The 27811-nt window shown below is 38.6% G+C and overlaps 1 protein-coding gene and 1 pseudogene across 1 annotated transcript in view; both read left to right on the top strand.

Moving 5' to 3' along the window:
- Positions 1 to 13850, top strand: part of LOC111340600 (mucin-like protein) — a 28680-nt gene extending 14830 nt beyond the window's left edge. The window contains exons 9-22 of the mRNA XM_088752126.1: positions 619 to 840; positions 974 to 1306; positions 2306 to 2560; positions 4026 to 4219; positions 4887 to 5223; positions 5847 to 5972; positions 6494 to 6616; positions 6871 to 6993; positions 7317 to 7445; positions 7563 to 7691; positions 8322 to 8425; positions 9911 to 10026; positions 11729 to 12100; positions 13525 to 13850. Coding sequence (XP_088608252.1) covers positions 619 to 840; positions 974 to 1306; positions 2306 to 2560; positions 4026 to 4219; positions 4887 to 5223; positions 5847 to 5972; positions 6494 to 6616; positions 6871 to 6993; positions 7317 to 7445; positions 7563 to 7691; positions 8322 to 8425; positions 9911 to 10026; positions 11729 to 12100; positions 13525 to 13612 — 2651 coding nt within the window. The 3' untranslated portion in view covers positions 13613 to 13850. The remainder of the gene's footprint in view (positions 1 to 618; positions 841 to 973; positions 1307 to 2305; positions 2561 to 4025; positions 4220 to 4886; positions 5224 to 5846; positions 5973 to 6493; positions 6617 to 6870; positions 6994 to 7316; positions 7446 to 7562; positions 7692 to 8321; positions 8426 to 9910; positions 10027 to 11728; positions 12101 to 13524) is intronic.
- Positions 13851 to 17090: 3240 nt separating this feature from the next.
- On the top strand, positions 17091 to 22401 carry LOC148736066 (uncharacterized; annotated as a pseudogene).
- Positions 22402 to 27811: the final 5410 nt, after the last annotated feature.

Here is a 27811-nt window from a genome sequence, read left to right on the forward strand (position 1 = left end):
GAAGCGAAAGAAGGGCACACGCAGCCACACAAACACAAAAAAAAATTCTGGATCTATAACTTCTCCGTTATTTTTGCGACTCAAAACAAAAAATCACAATTCCTTGAAAAACGCGACTTTTTTCTCATTTCTGTTTTTACTTTACGTTTTTGTAATAAAACGATGTAAGGGCAGTAGGGCCGGACGGCTTTTTCCGGACCCACTCACGTCAACCCGTCCAGCCCTGAACACGTCAGCTTTTATTATTATTCACAGTTTCTTTAGAAACTTTCAGCCTTTAGCTTTTATTATGGTTTTCTGTAGGATTGCGCGAGCGGGGCTGGACGGATCATATGATAATTTTTGTTAGGTCATAGATCTACCAAATCATGCTGTATCATCTTGTGTCGTCCCCTGTGCATATTAACATTTAATACCTGTTTTTTCAATTTAAGCGCGGGTCATACAAAACTACAATGGAACTTAATAAGCTTACCTCTCGTAAATGTTGGATATTAGACAGTTTCTTAGGAAGAGCGTTATAAACCGTTACTCTGGGAATCAAACCATTTACTCTATATAGATCAGATTATTTGCAATATTAAGCCAACAAAGAGGACTATTTCTCTTTTGGTACAGGATGGTTCTGGGGTGATCCTCATTTCAAGACACTGGACGGCGGAAACTACACGTTTAACGGTCTTGGTGAATACACTATGGTCGATGCACAAAATGGAACATTTCAACTTCAGGCCAGAACAAAACTTGCTCAGGGAAATTCAACCACAGCGACCATCTTCTCAGCAGGAGCTGCTAAAGAAGAAAATTCGAGCACCATCGAGGTTCGAGTGAAAGACGGAGGTGAGCATGCTACGAAGAGCTTGCCATATAGGAAAAGGAAAACCTCTTTCAAACTAATTAATTATCATTAGATACGCTCAGATCTGCAAATTAGAGTCAATACAATCTAACTCTTGCTACTTAATTTTGTTAGGTGGCCTCAATATAATGATAGACAATGCACCCTTCCATGGCTATCACAACTTAACAAATCGAACTGTGGAGGTTGGTGGAAATCTTTCTGTCTCAATACCAGAGGAAAACTGTTTACAAGTTTCTTTTCCTTCAACATCGTCCGTGCAGTTCTGCGAGAAGAAGGAAATGATGTCCTTCGTTGTAACTCTTGCTGATGTCTTAAAAAACGCCACCAAAGGATTGTTGGGAACGTGGAACGATAATCCTAACGATGACTTTACATTACCCAATGGGATGGTTTTGTCATCGTCGTCATCATTAAAAGATATTCACTACGGGTTTGGGATCAAATGTAAGTGCAATACTATTAAATATGAAACACGCTAAACTTCCTCGCAACAAAAATAATGTAGTTGGAATAGATAGCAAGTGCCTAAGATCAACGATTAATCCTTGTGTTTTGGCTCTAAGCGTTTGTGGGCACTGCTTTGCTGCGTATGATCGTCACTTGTTATTGTGCAGTTGCCCGAGCCGCAAGTAGGAACCAAGCTTTTTAACAGAGATCTTGCTACTGGAGAAGTCACCACTCTCATAAAATACTGTTAAGGAGAGTTCAAGAGATGTCGAGGGTAGCCTGTGAAGGACCATAATTTTATTAGAAGGAGAGACGAGATTTAAGAAACTGTAAATTGGGAGAAACACTAGTGACATGGGAAAATTAGCTTAAGGGAAGACCAACCCTTTCACAGGCAGTTGCCAATCTTAAGAAGAGGAAAAGTAAACAGCACATTTAGAAAAACAAAACTTTTCGCTAATAGCAACCGTATATCTACCAAGTTGTATAGTTAAACGTGAGAACGTTTAGCGGTAAAATTAAGAAACAGAGGAAAAGTGAAAATTAGTAGAGGTTTGTTATGTTAACGATAAAGGCAGACAAAGGGATGATATGATTTGGATATATTAACAAAGGTGAAGTGGTAAATTGGCCACCGTAACGATTACAAAAGCTGACGTTTCGAGCGTTAGCCCTTTGTCGGACCGAATAGAGGAATTGTGAGTTGTGTGTGCTTTTAAAGGCAGAGAATGAAGCTACGTTATTGGTGGGAACATGGCAACGTTATTCGTTACGGTGGCCAATTTACCACTTCAACTTTGTTGATATATCCAAATTATTTCGTTACTCCCACCGACGCAGCCCCAAACAGTTTCTTTCGAAACTATCAGCCTTTATTCAAAGGGATGATATACTTTTGTTTCCGTTTTAACTTGACTGATCTCACATTTACACAATTTCGTATTATAGAAATTTGTCTCACCCATTCTTGCCTTACTTAATGTTAATATTCTCTAGGGCAAATCACCCAGTCCCAGTCTCTCTTCACTTATGCTGATAATGAAAGCGTGGCGAATTATTCGGACCCTAATTTTGAGCCCATGTTTGCTGATAACATCACGTGGCATAATGAAAGCTTACGACAGATAGCTGAAGCAGAATGTGGAGATGATCACGAGTGCCTGTTTGACGTGGCTTCCACCAACGACTTATCTGTGGGCCTGGTAACCAAAGATATAAGTGTCCAACTGGTAAATGAGTCCAACACACTGGGTGAGTTATAGAGAAAATATCGATTTGATCATTGGAGGATTCTTGAAATTCAATTTTTTTTTGTACTCTTCTTTTTGACTTCCTGGGTGGCTTATCCTCCTCTCTTTAATGCAAAAAAATTTATATGGCTAACTTCCGTACACAAAAACGACTAAAGTCTGCGCGCACATGTCACAAATACATCGGTATATACATATGATGCACGATCCTCGCAGTAGACAGCGCCATTTAAGCAATAGCGAAAATCAGACCTGAAAAAAATCAGGCCCGTACGGGATTCGTACCACTGACCTCTGCGATACTAGTGCAGCGCTCTACCAATTGAGCTAACAAGCCAACTGGGAGCAGGCCGTTAAGTTGATTCGTAATAAACCCGTGAAAGTGATAAATCAGATACAATGAACTATGTGAAGTTCATATATTTTGAACTGCGGTATTAGATACATATGATGCACGATCCTCGCAGTAGACAGCGCCATTTAAGCAATAGCGAAAATCAGACCTGAAAAAAATCAGGCCCGTACGGGATTCGAACCACTGACCTCTGCGATACTAGTGCAGCGCTCTACCAATTGAGCCAACAAGCCAACTGGCTCGCTCAACTGAGCTCCCAATTGAGCTAACAAGCCAACTTGTTAGCTCAATTGGTAGAGCGCTGCACTAGTATCGCAGAGGTCAGTGGTTCGAATCCCGTACGGGCCTGATTTTTTTCAGGTCTGATTTTCGCTATTGCTTAAATGGCGCTGTCTACTGCGAGGATCGTGCATCATATGCATCTAATACCGCAGTTCAAAATATATGAACTTCATATCTTTCATTGTATCTGACATCGGTATATATATCAATCAATAAGGCGGTAACTTTGAAACTGTTACAAGCCTTAATAGCCATCAAGGGAAAAAGCTATCAAGTGAACTTAGAGAGACCTTCGTTGAGGAACGCCCAGCAGGTCGACATGATTGTAGCCCAGACTACACGAAATGCATTTTCGCGATCAAAATACAAAAGTTTCTCGCTGAACTTCAAGGGTGCGAGGATAAAACTATATTGTGCAAAATATGTTCCGTGCCCCTGTTGAGGGACAGTCTGTTGCAAACGTTTTAAGTTCAAACTTTTTGCTTACGTCTTAACCAAGGGAAAAAACCGCGCCGATTTTAAATTTTTGAAAAACTCCAAGCCATTTTATTCTAGTATTGCTATGGTTTCAAGCAGTCTACAAAAGTTCGTAACACGACCAGATTTTTTTCAGCTCCGTTCGAAGGAGCATATTTTGCTGAAAACAATGTGTTGGACCGACCCAATAAATATGTGATTAGAAAACATGAAAAGATATGTAAGTGTTAAACATAAGGTGCTTTTGCGATATTAACACGATTCCGACTGTGTGGCTGTTCAAATTAAAGATTGCCGTACTAAATCTGATATCTTGAGATCGGCACATCTCTTTTTTTCTCTATCTTTGTAGAAAACTTCCCGCCTAAGATAGTAAACAGCTCAAATGTGATAAATGCCACACTTAATGAAACAGTTGAGCTGAGTATTACTGCTGTGGACGAGGGCACTATCACGTTTCAAGTGATTAACAAACCTGTAGGAGCCACTTGGAACCAAACTGGAAACATGCTGTCATTTTATTGGCCTGTAGCGTCATCACAAAAGGTGAAACCCTTCTATTCAATATATCTTTATTACCATTAGATCAAGTAACCATGTCCACTAAAAGTGTAGCCGAGGCTCGAAGATTTCAAAAGTGAAAAATATGAATTACTTCTCTAGTCTTTACAGCAAGTTATGATTAAGCAACAAACTTCATCCAGGACTGCGTTGGTTTTTTGTTTTTTTGCGCTTCTCGCTGTGATTAGTCTAGAAAACTCATGCAACCCTTTCAACCAATCACATGTGGTTCTGAAATCAAAACTGTCCAATTAAGTTTTTATCTGTCTAGTTTGAAACTAAAGGATAGTTTGAAATTAAAGGATAATGGCGTAACTGAGCAATGCCCAATTACGCTTGCCTGATTTTGGAAAAAATTGGATTTAAAAAAATTCCTTCGACAGCCAAATTGGACAGCCTACGGCTTCGTCCAATTTTTACTGTCCTCCTTCAATTATTTCCAAATTAGAACAGGATGTAGTCCTATTTCGTCTACATATCGGTAGATCCTTTCCATGAAATATATTTATCCATTACCTCAGGCGTAACAAGCAAATGCAATAAAAGGTGAAAATTTACAATTCAAATTTGCTTGACAAAAATGATATTGGTTAAATGAAAGAGGGAAATATTATCCAATATATTATCCATCAAATAATTTCTTTCTTTGTAGTTCAATATGACCTTTGTTGCTATCGATGACAAAGGCGCAAGCACCAGCTGGATTCCAACCGTTAGAATGTGCGCCTGCCAACACGACGGTCAATGCGTGGAACCTGAAAAAGGCGACACAGCCAACACTGACAACAAGTTTGTATACATGGGCTGCGAATGTCAGGGAGGATACACAGGAAGGTTCTGTGACAGCGACATTGATGCTTGCGAAATGAATGGTCAGCCGTGTTACACAGGAGTTGAGTGCACTGATCTTCCTGCACCAGCTAATTCCAGTGGATATAAATGTGGACCATGTCCATCAGGGTACACAGGTGATGGAGCGCAGTGTGTAGGTGAGTTCACATGTGTATGTAAACTTCAAGTCGGGGTGACCTTAAGGGCATGAAAGCCATGGCTTGATTTGACATACATAAGACTTAAACCCTCTGGCGGCAATTAGTGACCAAGACAGAATTTCTTCTTGCCATATCAATACAATATCAAGCAGATAAGTGATGAGAACAAGGAAAATATCAATTAGGGTTTCTTGGTTGGTCTGATACCGAATTATCCAACGGAAATCATATGAATTCCATGGCAGAATTACTGGTAATAAAAGGGTTAGGGTGAACATAGATAAGACAACACTGGAATAGAGCTATCTATGGTAAATCTCCAAGGAAATTTTTACAACACATTTTTCCTTCTGCATCTCCGAACAAAAAAACTGTTGCATCAAAACCTCCGTCTCCTTTCTCACCTCCCCAAGACAGTGAAACAGACCAAAGTGCAATGCCTAACGCTACAGCTCATCTTTTACCTTAGATATGTCACTGAAATTTTCACTACATTAAGTCAGGAGTTGCATTGCAGAAACATATTTGATCGCAGAATTTTTCTGAAAATGATTTACTGTAGATAACCATTTTAAATAAATAAGAAATTCTGATAAAATATAGAGCGATATTTTTCGTAGACTATGACGAATGCCAAAGTAGCTCATTAAACAACTGTGAGCAGATATGCGTCAATATTCCGGCTTCTTTCTTCTGCGAGTGCCGTGATGGATATGCACTGAATGACGACGGGCGCAGATGTGATGGTAAGACTTCTGTAATAAAACTCCAGAAACTTCACTTCAAGATAAGAGTTGGAATTTAGCCAGATGTGGCAATTAGCTTTAATATGGAACTTGACCAGAAGAGTAAAAATTATGGTTCATTTTTTCTGTTTCGTTTCGCCGTGTACATTATACTTTTCAAATCTTAATATTTCCCTTCAAACTTGCGACTGAAATGGACTATGAAAGCCCCTACTATACAGATAAAAAAAAAATATTTTTTTTCAGCAACCAACGATTGAAAGAAGACAGTGACAAGTTTAGTTTTTGTTCGTTGCCGTTTGGGGTAAAGGTCATAGCTAGTCTCCCCAGTGACTCAAGCCTCAAACTAAGTCCCTGCAAGTCCTCCCTGGCATTAATAAAGGTTTAGAATTTGTTTAATTCAAACTCAATTTTAACCTCAGAGGGCGAGATGTTCGACTACGTTGCAGTCTTATAAAATGAGACGTCTAAGGTATTCCTCGATGATAAATAATGTTTGCTTTTATTTACTTTGCTCGTAGATGTTGATGAATGCAATCCTTCAAGCGACTGTATGCAAACCTGTATTAACAGTGTGGGAAGTTACAACTGCTCATGTGACGAGTTTTTCAAAACTGATCCTAGTGACTGGAGGAAGTGTGTAGGTGAGTGATTCTCTGCGGGGGGCATTCAGTTGTTTGTTATCAGGCATTTTTCATCACACAAAGTCTCATTGTACGCTGACTGCGTCATCTGGAGCGAGCGAGCGATCGAGCTAAGCAATAAATCTCAGTGTTGGAAGTTTTAGAGGCATAGTTCACGTTGAAAAAGACTTCCAAGTTTCTTCCGCCATATCGAAACGCCACCATGAAACAACAGCATTTTACTGATGTTACTACTGATTCCTTTTACTTCACAGCTACCAACCCTTGTTCTGCTAATCATGGCTGCGAACACGTTTGCTTCATGGGAAGCAGCGGTGAAGCAGGTTGTGCTTGCTTTGCTAACTTCGAGCTTGACACCGATGGAAAGAAATGTATAGGTAAACTGTTACTTTTGTTTTCGATCTTAGGGATTTAGTGGTGGATCGTTCGCTGTTTTCTTAGAGCGCCGGAGAACTAAAGGAGGAATTTCGAGACGCTGGGAAGATTTATACGTTCATTTACCACAACGCATATGGTGCAATAACATGCGACGTGCCTGCTTAACTATTACTTGTTTCCCCTTGTGAAAAAAATATAGAATGCCGTCTGGATAGTTTGCAGCTTATATCAATTAACAACGAAATGTTATTCGAAAGGTTTAAATAGAACAAGAAGCACCAACTAAAGCCTATTTATTGCCTTTCTACTGTTCTCTCTGTAGACGTCAATGAATGTGATCCGGCTAAAAAACTCCATCGGTGCGATCAGATTTGTACAAACACCCCAGGAAGTTATAACTGTTCGTGTGAAAAGGGTTTTCAACTGAAGAAAGATGGCTACGAATGTGAAGGTAATTAACCAAATTGTACTCAACTTTAATTGTTGCAATTAATGTATTTACAGAAAAGAAACCATTTGAAACTAGTTTATCCGTTAACTAATAAATCTCAACGTGTTTGTCATGCAGATATCAACGAGTGTCTGAATGATGACCTGTTTAACTGCGCGGATGAGTTTCACAAATGCGTCAACACTCGTGGCTCTTACAAGTGTGAATGTGACCAAGACTTGTACTTTATTGATGGAAAATGCAGAGGTATTTCATCATTTTCAGACAAAGATTTCTTGGTAGTTGAGGTTATACATTGGAATCTACTATTCTGCTTTCCACGTTTTGTTAATTTACAGTTGAATTTTGAGCTTGACATTTTCATCGCACCTAGATATCGAGAGCTTAATCTACTGGTCATTAGATTTTTTTGGGTAGAGGGGAGATGTTATATGGTTTTCAAGGCGTATGGAAGGGGAACAGTCAGAGTAAGAGGTATAAAGGGAGGACTACGGAAGGGGGGTTAGGAGAGCATAGCTATGGGGCTACGCTGTGAGCACTACGCACGCCGCTAGCTCCGCTGTTACAGAGCCTTATAAAAGGATCAAGTAAATTTTCAAACGCCCAACGAACCCCCTCCGTCCCTTCCCTCGTTGATTAATAATGGCTGTTCCTTTACCTTGTCTATAACCGCGAATTATTAAGCTACTCACTCCTCACTGCCTTTAACGGAGTTAATACGAGTAGCGTATCTGATCAAATAGCTATATCCGTAGAAGAAAGTTGGGAGATTTAAACTAAACCAATTTTTCTATGCAAAATTCGTTAACTTCCTTAAATGGTGAAAAAAAACAAAGAAAGTCTGTTTTATGTAATGCAAATTTAATCTTTACTCAGGTTTGGAGAAAAACGAGACAGCCCCTTTACCAGACCTACCTGAACCACGAGTCCCATCAGAAAGTGAAAAACAAGAAGCTGTTCGCTTTTCCATACCAAGTGGGGTAGGTACCTCGAGTTTTCTGCAGCGACGTCGTCTGCTACAAACTATATGGTAAACATGATATAAGCCATTCACGTGTAAATCAGTGCGCGCACTAAACAATATTCTCCAGGAACTACGACAGCGAACTCTTGCGAGTAAGCTAACAAGCAATTATAAGGCCCAACCTTCTTCAAACAGGTAGAATCCAAATGAGTAATGACCTTGAATCTGTTTCAGATGAATGTCATTTATCTGCACGACACTTCCAAAACGATATTAAACTTTAATCACGTTTTGAGATAGAATAAATATATGAAAATCATATATTTTGAACTGCGGTATTTGATACGTATGATGGACGATCCTCGCAGTAGATAGCGCTATTTGAGCAATAGCGAAATTCAGACCTGAAAAAAAAATCAGGCCTGTACGGGACTCGAACCACTGACCTCTGCGATACTAGTGCAGCGCTCTAACCAATTGAGCTAACAAGCCAACTGAGAGCAGGCCGTTAAGTTGATTCGTAATGAACCCGTGAAAGTGATAAATGAGATAGAATAAATATATGAAAATCATATATTTTGAACTGCGGTATTTGATACGTATGATGGACGATCCTCGCAGTAGATAGCGCTATTTGAGCAATAGCGAAATTCAGACCTGAAAAAAATCAGGCCTGTACGGGACTCGAACCACTGACCTCTGCGATACTAGTGCAGCGCTCTAACCAATTGAGCTAACAAGCCAACTGAGAGCAGGCCGTTAAGTTGATTCGTAATGAACCCGTGAAAGTGATAAATGAGATAGAATAAATATATGAAAATCATATATTTTGAACTGCGGTATTTGATACGTATGATGGACGATCCTCGCAGTAGATAGCGCTATTTGAGCAATAGCGAAATTCAGACCTGAAAAAAATCAGGCCTGTACGGATCGTCCATCATACGTATCAAATACGGATCGTCCATCATACGTATCAAATACCGCAGTTCAAAATATATGATTTTCATATATTTATTCTATCTCATTTATCACTTTCACGGGTTCATTACGAATCAACTTAACGGCCTGCTCTCAGTTGGCTTGTTAGCTCAATTGGTTAGAGCGCTGCACTAGTATCGCAGAGGTCAGTGGTTCGAGTCCCGTACAGGCCTGATTTTTTTCAGGTCTGAATTTCGCTATTGCTCAAATAGCGCTATCTACTGCGAGGATCGTCCATCATACGTATCAAACACCGCAGTTCAAAATATATGATTTTCATATATTTATTCTATCTCATTTATCACTTTCACGGGTTCATTACGAATCAACTTAACGGCCTGCTCTCAGTTGGCTTGTTAGCTCAATTGGTTAGAGCGCTGCACTAGTATCGCAGAGGTCAGTGGTTCGAGTCCCGTACAGGCCTGATTTTTTTCAGGTCTGAATTTCGCTATTGCTCAAATAGCGCTATCTACTGCGAGGATCGTCCATCATACGTATTTAATCACGTTTTCTTTGGCAGGTTGAGTGGGATTTTAATAAGGACAAGTCTTTTAAAGAGAAATTGGCGTCTGTCACAACCGAGTTTTGCAGTCAAAACAGGACAACATGCGCACTAAAAGAAACACGACGAAAAAGGTGATGGCAACCATGACTAACACTCTTTTGTTTTTTTGCAGAGGAATGGTACCTAGCTTTCTGTAAGCCTTTTCTTTTTCATTTAGTGCTTCCCTCCAGTCCTCCCAGTTGTTTCTTTGAAGCTTTGGCAGCTTCACTGACGTCTGCCCACTACTTCATCCTTTCGCACTTAAGAACTGAAAAGGAATTTCCTGCATCGTTTACTGTACATTTCTTCTAGTTTCAGTCTGAGCATCTAGTGTTAGATCAAATAATATCCTCTAGACTATACTTCCTTTTTTTATCACCTTTCCACCTGAAAAGGCAATATTATGGTGAGCAGAACTTCCTTAACTGCCTCTCTTGGTAACACTGAATGAAATAATGAATTTGACCACATTTGGCTCTGGGTTAATGTGAGACAAATCGGATGTTACATTTGTCCTGGTCGCAAAGACGTCAAATGTGTGGCAAATATGTTATCATATTTGTTCCTGATAAATGCAAGACAAACACTGTTTGAAAATGAAGCCATTTTTCATTCAAGGACAAATATTAGACAAAGTAGACAAATGTGTACACTTTAACTTAACCTTAACTTTAACTTTACGAACCCTATTTCACCCCAACTGGGAAACGTTCTTAAACTCGCGTCCCCCCTTGTATAATCTATCCAGTTTCCCTACTTTGTATCTCTAGGGAGATCACTCAGATTTAGGCATCTTTTGACTGGATCAAAAGTGTGATTTTTACGAAAACTGACTGAATATTGGTAGAGGTTCCTACAAGGAATTATGTGACTTGACCAGTGCAAGCCATACAGTTGCCTGAACTGACTGTTAACTTCTGCGGTACTGTTAGTATTTCATTGGTAAAAACCCAAGCCAATGTCCCACATTAGACTGTCGAAAAGAAGAGAAATGTCATTGCGTTAAAAGTAAATAAAAAAGATAGAACAAGGGACAGGGACAGGGCTAAATTTCAACAGGTGATCATCAAAACTACCGTGGGATTCCAAGCAGTGTACTTCAGAATCTCTCTCGACGTCGTTAGCGCTATTGTCACTTTCAGAAGCAATTTCCTTTCTCTCTGCAATTTGTATGAGATGTATCGATCACACGTACCTCGACTGCCAAATTAATCACAGTGACTGCAGTAATAAATCTTTTTCCCTCATTTTCAGGAAAGATATTAAGCTAAGAAATGACGAGAACTGACGGGAATGACAGTAACATCTGCTACTGCACTCCGTAAACTAAACATAAAATATGTAAATGTTCGGATGTGCATGCGCAGGTAATCCCTGCAGGCTCTCACCCAACGCTTTTCCTCCAATCCGTTGTAAATAATAAGTGTAATTCTTGGACATTAGCATAATCGGCGGGATTTCGAGCGTCACTTCAAATTTAAAGCGTCTTTCGTCTAAGTGTCACCTCTTCGTTGAAGGAAGTTTTTAACCAAAAGTTCCTCCGCTGTTTTGTAATATGTCTCACAGAAACAGATCGAGCAATGCAGGGATTGATTTTGACGAGCTGCCCGAGTCACCGCTAACCGTCTAGGCACTTTAAGTAATGGCTTTTGATCTCGATGCTGATTTTAAAACTCACTGTGTCTCGTTATAGCTACTAAAAAATTTCACGAAAACTTCTGCAGATCGATGATTTCCTTTCAGTTCTCACTGCATTGATGTTTTATTATTAAACTAGTTTTTTTTTCCTGTCAGACGCTCTCCATTATTTGATCTCTACACCGCTGACCAGGTTCACCTTCTGCCTGGTTACCCTACCAACTCATCAGACTCTCTCCAGGTAGCATTCTACGTACAGCAGCCTGCTGGTCTTTTTGTTGGAAATATCTCAGTTCTTCCTCGTGACGCATTGGTCTTCATTATAAAATTATACAAGCCCCAGATCGAGAAAGGAATTGGCGCTAACATCTCTGATATAGAGACTTTATTCGAAACCAGCCCATCTAAAGAGTACCCAACAGTGGGACCACAAGAACCAGGCAACAATGGCTCGAAATGGACTGTAATTGGGATTAGTGTAGGATTGTTCGTTCTAATAGTTGCCATTATTTACATCGTCCTCGTGAGGTAAGTAAGCGATGCTCTAGCAATTACTAATTATTCTTAGCTAGTAGGTTGCCAACCCTTTGCTTAACCTCAAACGATCCCTATTTATAAGGTGACGTATTTTTGTAGGAGAGTGATTTTTTAAGGAAAATTATTTCTTACAAGCACTACCAAAGAAAATCTGTCTAAGAAACTAACAAGGTTCACCTTTCTGACGTAGAATTTTCAAGCTAACTTTGATTTATCTTTTCTGGTTTTGTATTTAATCGTGACGATATTTAATCTCAAGAAAAACAATTCCAAAATGAGAAATAAAAAGTGCAGCTGGATTGCCTGTTTGCTTAGTTTCCCTCCTATTAGGTCACATAACCACTTTGATTCGCCATGTTCTGAGTACAATGCGAGTGTTTAGTTTTCTCCATAGTTTGTATATATTGTTTTTTTTTTTCTTTTTCGAGAAGCATTCACTCAAAGTAGTAAGGCAACTGATTAAGATTGACGTGAACTCCAAAAATAATTATAATAGACTACATAAAGTGTCAGAAATATTTAGCTAAAAATAGCTAATTGGGGACACTAACGCATAAATTTCAAATATAAAATAATAGCATTGTGTTAAAATAGATACATAGTTAAAGTGCACCTACACTCAAAAACTTTTTTTCGCTTAACGAAATAAGCTTATTTTTTTGAGTATTTCTGCGCAAAAATTTTTTTATTTGCTCAAATCTTCAATTTTCTATGCCCAGTCAAAATACGGAAAATCGGCCGCCATCTTGCCCCACGACCGAGTTTAAAGAAGAATGGCTCTAGTGGGTAATGTGACGTCAAATGGAGAACACGAAAGTCTGCATCTCACACATTTTCACTTGTTTGGGAAGATTGTCGTCGATATCGTCCGAAATATGCCGACTAGGTGTGTTGTATGAAGATTGTATGGAGCGCGATACCCTCTTGCAAATTTCGCACGTTGCTACATCCTTCTACAACACACTTAGTCGGCATATTTTCGGACAATTATCGACTACAACCTTCCCAAACAAGTGAAAATGTGTGAAAAGCAGACTTTCGTGTTCTCGATTTGACGTCACATTACCCACTAGAGCCATTCCTCTTTAAACTCGGTCGTGGGGCAAGATGGCGGCCGATTTTCCGTATTTTGACTGGGCATAGAAAATTGAAGATTTGAGCAAATAAAAAAATTTTTGCGCAGAAATACTCAAAAAAATAAGCTTACTTCGTTAAGCGAAAAAAATTTTTTGGGTGTAGGTGCACTTTAAATAAATTCATATGTTTCATAATTCTAACTAATTTATTAAGATAATAGTAGGAATAATAATAATAATAATAATAATAATAATAATAATAATAACAATGAGGAGGAATTTTTAAATGTAGGTTTCAGAAAAGAAGAAATGCAACTTATCTCTTTTCTTTGCTTTCAGTTTTACTTTGAGAACAAAAGGGAAATCTGCAAGGAAAACTGAGTCGTATCATTATCCTGAAGATGGAATAAATATGACAAGTTTTTGAAGATCAACAGGGAAAAGAACTAAGAAACAGCTAAAACAAACTCCTTTTACTACGGACTCACGCTATTTCGATAATGCGAACACGTTTGTGCCCCTCTTCCTCCACAGTGTGACATTTCATTTGTTTTTCCTCTCTATTTAGCGGACACTTTTAATTACTTCGTGTAAAATCCTGACTCACGAAATATAAAGCCATTTTATGATAAAGGAAAATAAAGAAATAACTCTTCGATCCGGTACGAACATGACAACTTCCTTCTTAAGAAATGGCACGAAGGACTTGATGCGATGATAAAAACACAGCAACCCAGTTTCTTCACTACCTCAATAACTGTCACGCAAATATCAAATTCACCGATGAATTTGAAGAGAACAGTACAATCCCTTTCTTGGACATCCTCATCAAACGACACGATCACACTTTCTCGACATTAATTTACCGAAAGAAGACATTTACCGGCCTGTACACAAAATGGGATTCCTTCATACCTAGAAAATACAAAGTAAACCTCGTCAGCACACTCACTTTTCGTTGCTTTCGCATCAGTTCCGTCACCTTCTCTTTTACGATCCTGTCTGGCTGAACTGAGGATATTGTTGCCACAGAATGGTTATCCTGCTGGAGTTGTAAATTACAACATCAATGATGTTTTGAGCAGACAGCAAAACAGACCGATTGATCCAACCACCTCAGTTCTCAAAAAGAAAACAGTCTTAGTTTTACCTTTTTTAGGGATGCAAAGTAAAATTGTTACCCAACCACTTAAGACCTGCATTAAAAATATTTATGAATAAAGGCTGAAAGTTTCTAAATAAACTGTGGTGCTGCGTTGGTGGGGGTAACAAGGTAATTTGGTTATATCAACTAAGTTGAAATTGTAAATTGGCCACCGTAACGAATAAAAAAGTTGACGTTTCGAGCGTTAGCTGTTCGTCAGAGCGAAGGGCTAACGCTCGAAAGGGCTAAAGCTCTGATGAAGGGCTAACGCTCGAAACGTCAGCTTTTTTATTCGTTACGGTGGCCTATTTACAATTTCAACTTAGTTGACATAACCAAATAAATTTTATGGTTGCATTGATCTTATTGTGATTTTTCAGAGCGCTAGCGCTTATCGCATCAAGTCCTTCTTTCCGTGCAAATACAAGATCAACCGTTCCCAAATGTCAAAGGCTGTTTGTAAGGCTAGCTGTTGGGACTGCCCGGAGTTTTGCATTAGAAAAACAAAACGTAGATTCGTATAATGCACGATCGTCGCAGTAGATAGCGCTATTTAAGCAATAGCGAAATTCAGACCTGAAAAAAAATCAGGCCTGTACGGGACTCGAACCACTGACCTCTGAGATACTAGTGCAGCGCTCTACCAATTGAGCTAACAAGCCAACTGGGAGCAGGCCGTTAAGTTGATTCGTAATAAACCCGTGAAAGTGATAAATCAGATACAATGAAATATATGAAGTTCATATATTTTGAACTGCGGTATTAGATACGTATAATGCACGATCCTCGCAGTAGAGAGCGCTATTTAAGCAATAGCGAAATTCAGACCTAAAAAAAAAAAAAATCAGGCCTGTACGGGACTCGAACCACTGACCTCTGCGATACTAGTGCAGCACTCTACCAATTGAGCTAACAAGCCAACTGGGAGCAGGCCGTTAAGTTGATTCGTAATAAACCCGTGAAAGTGATAAATTTGTATAATTGCTATACGTGCGAAATTCTTTGAGGCATATTAAGAGGCACTCTCTGAAAAAGCAGTATCATCAAGCACGGAAAGCTTCAAGGTGCTCAATTCAGGCGTCAACCATGGATTGTAGACGTAATTTTTGTAAATAATTAAGTCCGCTTTTTGTGCATTGTTGTGTGGAATTTTCGAAAATGTGTATATTAACGTTAACTTGACCGGCTGTACTAGAAAATCGCCGAAACCTCAACATATTTTTATACTTCCATACTCCTCTACCCTATTTTAGTTAGTCTGAATAAAAATATCATTGGGAAGAAGTTTGAATTTAGCGCTGAACCGGGATAAAACTTGCATAATTACGGTCATATGGGAGACAAAACAAATTCCTCAGACAAGATATTTGTGGAACGACCAATAATGCAATTTGTGCCATTTGTGAAGATCTCATGTAGAGATGAAATAAACAATGTTTTATTAATATAAGAGAAACTCGATTTTTCTTTTTTGAAGATCGGCGCTGTTAAAAACGGGCCTTTGAGCGCTGAAGCGATTTTCGTTTGGAAAAAAGTTAGTGTACAATATTTCGAAAACGCAAGGTGGTTCCGAATACTTTTAGACTTAGACCATGGTCAAAGTTTGAAAGAAATCGACTTTTTTAACCGAAGCTATCGGACCGCTTTTACAGGGACTGCCTCTTAAGTATAACTGGGACTTAACAGTCTGCAGTCTGACAAACGTCCATACAAACAAAAGTTGTTAGCTTAAAGTTTTAAGATATGAAACTAATTCTGCTATATCAGAGGGCGAGATAAGAATGCTAAAGAGAAAAGAAAAGGAAAGAAAATAAGAGGGAGAAAGATTTGGAGCAACAAGTTTTTTTTCAGAAGAATATGATGAAAAATCAAGAACTTCCTCTCCCCGCCCCGTCCATCAGAGGTCCCTTTTCGAAAGGGCCATTTTTAGCTTCCTGAGTTTCTTAACCCTTATCACGCTGACTTCGAGCTCTGGTTACAGTCCCTCAAATTGAATTTTTTTGCGCAATGCATCTACACACGACAGGTGTTCTTTTTACCAGCACTGAAAGCTTATTTTTACCCTCAGATCCGCAAAAACTTTATATCAATTCAAAGCATTAAAAATTTCCTTTTCGATAATGTTATTAAATATTTGGAGCATAAATTGCTTTCAAAATTTAGCTGAGATAACGTTCTTGGAAAAACTTGACAAACATTACACGTTAATAAAGATCAGCCCTTATTTCTTACCCAGATCTTCATCGGCCAAGCGATTGTAACCTTCACGGTAGGATCTGAGTACGGAGTCTAGAATGGCAACCAGAGTTTAGCCTTGGCTAAAAAATTTCTGTAACTGTGGCAGCATTTTTTATCAATAGTTGCAAGTCTGCTTATTTCTCAAGTCATTACATAATCAGCTCTTTTTGTTCTTCGACAGGGTTGCTCATAACACGGATGTTACGTGGTTTCTACATACCGATACCAATATTGCCCGCTCATTTACCAGAACATTACGAATTCATCATCTGGGACTCCAAGCATGCGTGATGCACTAAAGTCAAGGCAAGCCAACCGAGTTATTCCAGAAGACTATGAAAAGGATGACACCCCCTCCTCACCCACCCATCCCCCACTCCCACCCTTTCCAAGAATCTGCGGGCAATAAGTTGTCAGCAAAATCACTTCTCCTACCTTGATGCTTCATTGACCTGAAAACGTGAGGTAAAACCTAGTTAGGGCGAGGAGGAGACAGGTTAACGTGATGGAAGAATGCTGAATGATGACAGGCGAATTTGTGATGGTAAGAATTTCTGTTGTTTAACTCCTGAAACTTCATTTCTAGACTAGAATTTAGGTGGTTGTGGCTCAGTTACCTTTGAAATGGAAATCGATAGCAACTTTTTGTTCCCTTATTTTGGTGGTAGGTTTTACTAATCATCGTTGTAGTTTTATCTCTTGAAATGATGGAATTGATCAGTGTAAGAGTGAATTCACTTACAGACAGATGCCATAAAGTTACAACTGTTTATGAGACGATCCCAATGATTTGGGAAGTGTGTAAGGTTGTGAAAATGTTTGTTTCTAGGGAAGCAGCGGTGAAGCAACCTTGCTTTACTAATTATTAGCTGGACAGAACGGTAACCTTTTGTTTATCTGTCAAAAGAGAGTTAATGGTAAATCGTTCGCAGTGTTTTCTTGTAGCAAGGAATTTTTAGAGAGTAGCAGAACGAGGGATTTATAGACTTATTTACTACAACGCATTCAGTGCTATAATATACACACGTGCCTGTTTTACGGCCATGTGTTACCCTTTGGAACAGCACATACATTAATACTGTTTGCACTTTTCATCAGCTGGCAGCAAAATGTGATTTAATTTTTTAAAATCATATTTTCATAACCTACTGCTTATCTTTTTACTTTTATCTTGGTAGAGGTTTATGTCTGTAGACATCGATGAATTTGATCCAGCTAAAGACTCGATCATTGCCGTCAGATTTGCCCGAATACTCCAGGAAGGCAAAAGCGTTCGTGTGAAAAGAGTTTTGAACTGAAGAAAGATGACTACGAATGTGACGGCAATTGATTTAATGACTTGTTTAAAAGCACAGACGAGTTTCACAAAATTGTTATTACTCGTGGATCTTACAAGTATAAATGTGAACAGAACTTGTGCTTTTCTAATGGAAAATGTTGGAGTATTGCATATATTGTAAAAAAAAAAAACCTCTTGGAGCTGGGGGCTAATCTTTGAAATTGTTCTATTTTTCTGCGTTTTTACGAAACGAACTAATTCAAACAAAATACGACAACTGTGCTGAAGTGATGAAGAAAAATTGCAGGTGAGTCACTTATCATATAAATTCATCGTACACTTTCAATATCTACCCAAGTTTGGAGAAGAACGAGACAGCCCATACGCCACACCTACCTGAAGCGCCAATCTCAACAGGATACAGAAAGCAGGACGCTGTTCAGTTTTTACTTGCAAGCTGGAAGAGTAAACCACGTATTCAACAGGGACATCTTGGGTTAAAATGATATGGAAAACATGATGCATATAAAGCTATTCTAAGGCACCTTACACGAGTGCTAAGCGATTCCTTGCGCGTTTAAAGCAGCATGCACGCAGATCAAGAATTTTCACGGGAATACGACAGCAAAGTGTTATAATTCAACTTGCGAACCATTAATTGGCCAGACGTTCTCCAACTAGTGAGATTCTCATATTTGACTGACCAAAAGTTTCAATTCTTGTTTTTCCGTGTAACTTTTTCCAAAACAATTTCACATTTTTTCGTCATTTTATTATCGGGCTCTTAACATCTTTCTTCTTCTGTTTACACACAGCAGGTTTGACATTAATTACGAGTTTAGTTGATAAATTTACATGCATTTACGTACAGCAACATTTCAATGCCTTCCCTCGTTTTTCAACAACGACATTGATTGATGTCCTTCTTTGTATACTAAGATACTCGCCAAACATTAGATTAATTCATTTATTAGACATCTCGTTTATAAGGATCTGGATATCAACAATGCTATGGGTCCTTTGTGAGCTTTCTTTGGGCTGCAATACAATTTTATTTATATTTGCGCTGTTTGATCGAGCTGAATTTTCTCGTCTTTATTTTCTTGCATCAATTTTTCAAATCTATCAACTGTATCAAAAGCAGGAAAATCACGTTTTGCCTGATCAAGTTAACCTTTGGTGGTATATAAATTCAAGATATATATTCTCACAACATCCTTTTCCTTAGTTTTCCCAAGATTTTTTCATGTATACGGTACAACCAGAATTGTATTCTCCAACGTGAATGTCTCACTTACCCGTCTACCCAAGCTCCTGCAGCACAAAGCACTTCAGCAGGTATCATGGGAACAAACCTTGAAATTTTCATTAATGTCGTCTGATGAATCAACAGGCCAAAGCTAGCCTCACTGTGTAACAGTCCTTGTCACACCGATTCAAGGCACGTCTATGTGATTGGCAACAAGTGCATGACTGTCCAAAAAGAAACGTACCCTTAGACGGCTCTTGACACTCTTAATAAAGTTTAACTACTACTACTACTATATACTACTACTACTACTACTACTACTACTACTACTACTACTACTACTACTATCCTTTCTGCACAATCATCAAATTTTTCTCTGCTTCCATCTACAGGTAAGAACCTATTCTGTCATCACGAAAAAAACCGTGTCACCCCTGTTTAAGATAAACAAATGAAGAAAAGACCATAGCGCTCTTCAAAAAAATTAGTGTCATTAGATTAAACATAATGTAGAAAACAAAGTAAATATACTTTTGCAAAAAAATTGAGAACAAATTCATGAACAGAACGTTGCCTTCGCATTATAAGGTTGTCATTACCTGTGCTAGTATTTATGGCAATAAATTAGCATAGTATATGCCGAGATAACAGGGTTTTCCTATCATGCAGAGTCCAATCTCTCCACTATATCCTCTCTTTCGCAGCTGTCAACTTCGTCCTTTCGAAGAATGTTTCAATTTCTAAAAGTCCAACTCAAAGCCATGTTCAAAAAACACAACTGTCCCCTCAAGCCTCTCTGCATCAACGCTTCCGAGTATGTCCAGTCAGCAGATCACTGGATCGCTTAGTGCCACACAGATGAAATATACATCGCCACCAACGGCTTCATCAACAAGTAAACGCACAGTTGTCTCTTCGCCCGTCAGGAAGAAAATTTTAGCGTCAAAAAATTATATTAGTTCGTAATTGTTTTCTTCCTCCCGGTGAAATTAACTTGATTTCTCTGTAAAGAATGCCAACTTATCTTTTTTAAGATATGATAATTTGCAATAAAGCAAAGATTGACTAATTTCTTATACATCATTCAGACCGAGGAAGACGTGATAGGTTTAATAGAGTGAGTCAGTAACAAAGAAAAAAGCAATTGATTGGGTTCCTACGGACTTCCTCGCCTTCGTTTTCAAGAAATTCATTATCAGTTTTACTCCAACAAATGCCTTCACGCGTCTAAATGACATTGTTCTGATGAATTTACTCTCCTTACTCACTCTAGCTGTTCAGAGTCTCGTGATGTCTTTGTCAATCGGTAAGTCACTTTTCATGTCTTTCAGTTCTGTTCCAATCTACAAGACGGTCACAATCATGATTCCTTCTGCAAAGAAGCAATTCAAACCCAGATTAACTGAGATCAGACAGAACAGTTTTGCGTGTGGAGAAATATGATAACAGATCATAAAAACGCTATACAGGAGACATGTCGCCTAAGGTATTGTTTCGTGGAATACAGAACAAATTGCAATAGACGATAAGTTTTCTTTTATTTTAAAAATCAATCACTTAAGTTTACCAAAAATGTAGGTTTGAAGGAAAATAGGTCCGCAACAGCTACCGAGTCACCACCAACCCGACTAGTTGAACAAGGCAGCAATGGTTGGAAATGGGCTTTGATTTTTGCGATTTAGTGGTCATCGTCATAATTGTTGGAATTACATATTGGTAAGATACCGTCTGTGTCTATCTAAAGGAATCCATTTATTTACCTATTTACGTCTTAAAAACTAAAGATTCTGACTTCTTTTTCTGTAATGAACTGTTATCAACCTGCGAAGGTTACTTCGTATCTTTTTTGGCCTCAGTTGCCTAGTGAAGGCCAATTCGCAACTTGAATACGATTTATTGCACCCATACTTCTGGAAACAAATGCCCTCTTAAATTTTCCTTTCTCCCTAATCATGCGGTTTCGTTAGCTCATTTGGTGGTAGCACCTGAGAGGCTTAGGCTACCTACCTTCTAGCCCTTAATTTCTTTTCTCAAACCTCCTCCACTGCGTAGACGGTCGTTCTAGTTAACCGATGAGGTAGATCACATCTTTTGAAATTTAAGAGGGCATTTTTTTCCAGAGGGCATTTTCCTTTCTCCCTAATCATGCGGTTTCGTTAGCTCATTTGGTGATAGCGCACAGCTATCTCTTGAGAGGCTTAGGCTACCTACCCTCTAGCCCTTAATTCTTTTCTCAAACTTCTTCCATTACAGGAACGGTAATTCTTGTTAACCGATAAAGATCACTTTTTCTCAAATTTTTTTATACTGTTCACGGTGACCCCGAAAAGTAACCTAGAATAAAAGGCGGGAAACAGCGAGCGATTCTCATTTTTAAGGAAATGGCAAAGGATTTGTAACCCCAGCAGAAAATTAACTTTTGTGATATACCAAACATATCCGAAATGAACATCTGCCAAAACAAAACCTTTTAAAAGCTTTTAGTTGCACAATAATCTTATGTGATCTTTATATTATATATCATTCAACTTCGGGAGTAGTAAAAAGTCCCACGCGAAATCGTCACAAGATACCTACTCTCAAGTAGGCGTAGTCATGAAAAGTCACCATTTGCAGTCAAACGTGGAACATGAAAATGGCTTGGAGAACGTGAGTTAGTCGATGGCACTTAACCTATTACCTTCTGGAGTCTGTGTAGTTTAAATATATAGGGAAATAGTGTAAACTAAGAATTAGTCTTTTCTTAGAACTGTTTTGACTTAATATCCTAACTTGCGATGAAATAAGACCAGAGGTGGTGAAAGGTTGCTAAGAGGATTACTACGTGGGTTTCACAACGATGTGAGAAAGTCAACTTCAGTTGGTTGAATCTCGCTATGTTTTAGCTGGGAATTCCACCAGTAAGGCCCTCTAGTATTCAACAATACACGACTAGAACTCTTATAAAGTTAGATAGTTAGACATGACATAGAAAGTTAGACATAAAGTTTTATTAGTTATGGGCTATAGCTTTTTGGTGTGACGTCATCAGGATTTGAAAGTTTGTAGAGTTTTAAAGCATTCTCCATGATCAATTTTATTTTGATAAGACAGGTACTCATAAAAAATTAATTAATTAATTTTCAATCATTAATAAGAGAGCGATTCTGAGAATCCTTTCAAACAATATCAAAGGGTCAACAAACGCCATCTGAAACATCTGGAGCTCATAAAGAAATCACTTTTGGATCTGTTTGCTATTTCAAAGCTAAGAAATGTTTTCGATCAAAGCGTGTGCTTTGTTCACCTGGGATTGGGAGCTATAGATGACAATTTCAAGTATGTCCTAGGTAGCGTGACGCACTGAAATAACAGCACAGTTGCATTTTTCACGTACATGAGTGCAACATTGCAAAACACAAATGAGCTTGCGGGCTATCAAAATATCGTCTGTCTTGATTTTCTGTGATACTTTTTTCATGTAAATTATCAAAAAGCAATAAGATGATTTCGCGTGTAGTTTTGTGTAAATAAGCACCCGTAAAATTTTCAGAGACTACGGGCTGGTGCTTTGTTGTCTTTGAAAATTTGCTCGTGCTTATTTACACCAAGTTGTACTCGTCATTACTTGTCCAGAAATTAATGATTCATATTTTCGTTCATTTTTTCGCCCCCTTGTAAGAACGTGATTTAAACAATAACAATATATAATAAAGAATTAGTCCCTCGAAGTAAATGGTAGAAATGATTTCTGTAGGAATGAAATTTACATGCTTTCTTTCGATAAATAAACTGTGCGCAACGTACTGAGCTTGCCCTTAATTGTATCAGCAAAAAATAGAATGATATCAAGATTTTAATTTATTCGAAGAATGAATTAGAATTTTGCGCCTATGTTAAGATTTGTGCTAACAGTTGGGAGATATTTTAAGTGAAAAACTTTGGATTAGCTTATTCCAAAATGGCGTACGTATTTATTTCTTCAATTCACATGCTTTGCAATTGGCAGGAGTGGAAAGGAACCTTAGCTACATATGAAAGTTTGTAAAAAAGGCTGTGCCCCCATCTAGATAGAACTCTGAAACTAACTAATGGACCGATTTTTACGTCATTCAGATTTATCGAACCATGTAGACGGAGAGCAGTTTTCAATTACAAGTCAACTAACAAGCTCTCGAAAGTAATTTCCCATTTCATTACAATTAAAAATAAACGCAGCAATTAAAAACAGCAGAGAACTTTTAAGCTTCCTTTCTAAATCCCCTATCTACACAGAGATGCCTTCGACCGCTTATTTAATGTTTTAGACTTGAGTTGTTGGTGGCAAAATGCAAATCAAACAAAGATCTTTTATTAAGAAAGGGCGTGAGTTTCTAAAGAAACTGTGGTACTGCGTCGGTGGGGGTAACAAGGTCATTTAGTCTTATCAACCAAGATGATAATGTAAATTGGCCACTGTAAAGGTTTAAAAGCTGACGTTTCGAGCGTTAGCCCCTCGTTCAATCCGCTCTGACGAAGGGCTAACGCTCGAAACGTCTGCTTTTAAACCTCTGCGGTGGCCAGTTCACTTTATCAACTTACAGAAATTACAAAAATATCTTTTATGGTTGAACTGGCCTTAAATTCCATTTAGCAAAAGTCACCAAAGCAACAATGGATAAGTATCACATTGACTTGTGTAAGATCAAATCGATTTATCATCAAGCGCATATGAGTGAATGTCACAGGTCGTTTTCTTGAAAAACAGAAGCGCATTATTAATCGAAGACCAATTTAACTATGGTAACCATGGTGCGCGTGAAGGCAGGTGGTACAGATAAAATATATAAAAGAGTCCGACCGTCGTTTTCTTGGAAAGAGAATGTGCGTCACTTTTCGAATAATCAATTTACCGTAACCATGGTGCCCCTCAAGGTATAATTTATACGCATGAGTGATATCGATAACTGTAGATCATTAACTACAAACTGCAAGTCAACGATGTCGGGTAGCAGGATTACGTGGGTTTTTTGGTTCCTGTTACTTGTGATCCATATCATCTCCAAAGGTAACTAAAAATGTACTAGTTCTATTTGTGATTTGCAAAAGCATCTTGACATTATCTCGTCCCAACAAAGATTTACCGAAGAAAGTTTTAAGATGACCGTTGCGCTTGAGGACGCCGGCAATCTAGAAATGCCGCAAGCAGAAAGCGGAAAGAACATGTTGTCGCGTCTACGCATTGTTCATAACTTTTAGGCAGTCCTGCTTAATCTCTTGTCGCCCACTAAGGTTCGGCTTTAGAAAGCTTTCAAATCTGAAGAGTAATCCCCAAAACGAGTTTGAAATAAGGAGCATCTCAGAAACAAGAAACATGGCAGCCAAGTCTCATTAATGAAATCAATCAATTTGTCGCAAGGGAAGAGATTTGTTAAACAATTTAACTATAGAGAATTGCGATAAAATCTAAAAGTTTAAAAAATTAAAAACCATCTTGGTTGAAGAAAAATGCGACGATGTTTCGACGTTCGCGGAACGTCATTATCAAGTCAGTAACGCGTGAAATGAGAACGAATATAAATGTAAAAGAATCCCTAAGAGACACGGATAATAAAATTGAAAATATGTAAATAACAAAGAATTTACACGCAGAGGGTTAGGGATTAGGGTTTAGGGTTAGGGTTTGGGGTTAGGGTTGTGGTTGGGGTTTTGGGGTTAGGGTTAAAATTAAATATTCGTACCGCGCACGTTTACGAGAAGGCTTTTTGTGAATAGTTTAAACCTAACGGTCATCCAAGATGGCGCCTAATCCTCCCATTGGGAGTGTCCAAGAGGGCAAACCAATGTACACAATAAAACAAAAAAAACGTACATTTCAATAATAATAAGCTTTATTTTTGTATTCTCATCAGTCTGCATAAAATTCTTGTCTCATCACTCTGTGTAAAATTCTGTGTAAAAAATTATTGGACTCATGCGTAATATAACGTAGGTTCTCTTTCAACAAATGTCGAAAGAGAATATTGCAAAATGTGGTAGTATAATTCTCTGAGTAGTTGACGAAATGCAAAGTTTAATGGGCCTACTAGATATTTATGCTCTTTAGCAAATACTTCTGTCGCCTCCATAACTTCTTTAGACAACGCATATTTAACATAATAATATTCTGGACATGTAAAGTCGGGAATCCAGTGCCATAACACTACAAATGTGTAGAGCAGCGTGTCATAGATGAGCTTGTTCTCACCAAATTTTCTAATAACTTCGTCGGGGATCTATAAAGATAACAGTAAGGTTACAAAAATAAGTATAAGGCGGAGATATTTGAAAAGCTAAACGACTCACCCACTTATGCAATTCTTTTAAGAAATTTTTACGAGGAAACGCTTGTAATTCTTTTGTGGCCCATTTGATTTCGACCTCCAAGTGGGACATTCTCTAGTTATGCAGTCGTATTTTGCTAGGTAACTGCAAAAAAAAAAAAAGCACCACGTTAGAAATCTACTAGTTTTAAAAACATTTGATACTTTCATGTAACTCTGCTAAAATGCCACCCGGTACATGAGCTATGCATCTTTTGCCACCTATGAGCCCTAAAATTTCTTCATCCATTCTCTCGTCTTTCTAGGACTGCTTTGGTTGACGTGAACACATTTTTTTGGTAAACCGTCTTTCTCCACGACCAACCCTTGTTTGCAAATGAACGCTACAATATTCAAAATTTTTGAAACGGTAGGGGATATAAATACTAATCATTTTACCCTAAGGGAGAATTAGGCGCCATCTTGGATGACCGTTAGGTTTAAACTATTCATAAAAAGCCTCCTCGTAAACGGTATGAATATTTAATTTTCACCCTAACCCTAACCCTAATCCCTAACCCCTCTTAAAAAACCCCTCGTGAACTTACGCAGTATGAATATTTAATTGAACCCTAGCACATGGACCCAGGCCGTGCAGAAGTTGCACGGCCTTCCCGTTTCAAAAATGTTTGAATATTGTAGCGTTCTTTTGCAAACAAGGGTTGGTCGTGGAGAAATGCCCTAAACTACTTACAACATTCTCCAATAGCTTTCCCGGAATGCTGAGAAGGGAGATAGGCCTGTAGTTTCCACAGTCGAGGGTGCTTCCCTTCTTGTGAAGACATTTCCCTTTTTTCCACTAGCTGGGGAATTTGCATACGAAAATACTTCTTTGAGCCAGTGGCATAAAGCAATCCAAAAATGCTTCTCCAATAAAGCGCAGCTCCCCGCTGGACATATCATCAAGTCCACTCGCCCTACCAGGTTTCAAACACCTCAGAGAAGATTTCAAAAGATCTCTGTTAAGGGCTGTGTTATAAGGAGAGGCACTGTTATTTCTTGCGGACTGACGAGGAGAGTTTACTGAAGAATCTTGTGTTGATTTCGAGAGAGATTTTCGAATATTGACAAAAAAGGAATTTAAAGCGTTGGCCTTTGATGTGTCGTCTGAATGAATAACTGCGGAACTATCTTCAATCGGACCGATATTTGTAGTTGTTCGTTTTCTCTCGAAAGATCTTACTGTCTTCCAAAAATCTCCAGCAGAGGTTGTCTCATTAAATTTTGATAGCCAATAATTTGATTCCGCTGGTCTAAGGAGTTTGGTGCATTGATTTCTTGCCTTCTTATAATCTATCCAGGCTTGTGAGCCCTTCGGTGTTTGCTATGCTTTAATTGGGAGTAGTTCATAGCGTTCATTCAGCTCTTTACGTATAGAAGAGTTCATCCAGGGTAGGCCTCCTCTTCTTATCTTTACTCGCGAGCGTGAACGTGAGATTTCATGTCCTTGTATAAACGCTCACAAGCCCAAGTAGCATCGTCCAGATCGTCAAAGACATTGCAGATACTCCATGGCTGGGGCAGCAGCAAGGTCCGTTCTTATTGAGTCGAGATCTACTTTTTTGTAATCATAGACTGTTTTGAGTGTTGGCTTCTGACGTTTTCTTTCGATATTTACGATTGCATATATTAAGTGATGATCTGAAACTCCTAAATCACAAACACCCCGGTGAGAAATTTTTGAACTTTCAGAGCAGATTACCAGATCAATTAACGTTGTGGAAGTATCTTTGATCCTAGTTGCTTTGTTAATGACGTTCTTTAGATTAAATATATTCAAAACTTGACGGAATTTCCAGGTTGAAGAGCCAGTGTCCCAGGCTTTCTGCCAGTAAAATTATATTCAATTTGGTTCGTTTCATCCATATACGATCCAAAGTAGAAGAAAATTTATTTAAGGAACGTAGTGTCATCAGGTGGGCGATACATAGAAGCAATTTGGATATATCAACAAAGTTGAAATGGTAAATTGGCCACCGTAATGATTACAAAAGCTGACGTTTCGAGCGTTAGCCCTTCGTCGGAGCGAATAGAGGAATTGTGGGTTGTGTGTGCTTTTAAAGGCAGAAAATGGAGCTACGTTATTGGTGGGTGCATGGCAACGAGAAAAACATGAATAAATTAGTGGAATGAAAAGCGTTCATCGATCCTTGTGGGATTTAGACTGCCGGTTTGAAAGATGAGCTTTTGTTCAAGATTTTTACGGCTTTCTGTGCCACCTAAGTGCAAGGAAAGACCGCAGATTGCCATATGTTGCTTAGAATGATTGGGTAAATTAAAATGTCTAGCGACTGGTTTCGATGTGTCCTTGTCATTCCTTTCCACGTCTCGAAGGTGTTCTCGGAATCGGTCACCTAGTCTTCTGCCTGTTTCGCCGATGTATATCTTTTTGCAAT

The sequence above is a fragment of the Stylophora pistillata genome, chromosome 3, assembly GCF_964205215.1.
Source record: "Stylophora pistillata chromosome 3, jaStyPist1.2, whole genome shotgun sequence".
In the NCBI taxonomy this organism is placed as follows: Eukaryota; Metazoa; Cnidaria; class Anthozoa; order Scleractinia; family Pocilloporidae; genus Stylophora; species Stylophora pistillata.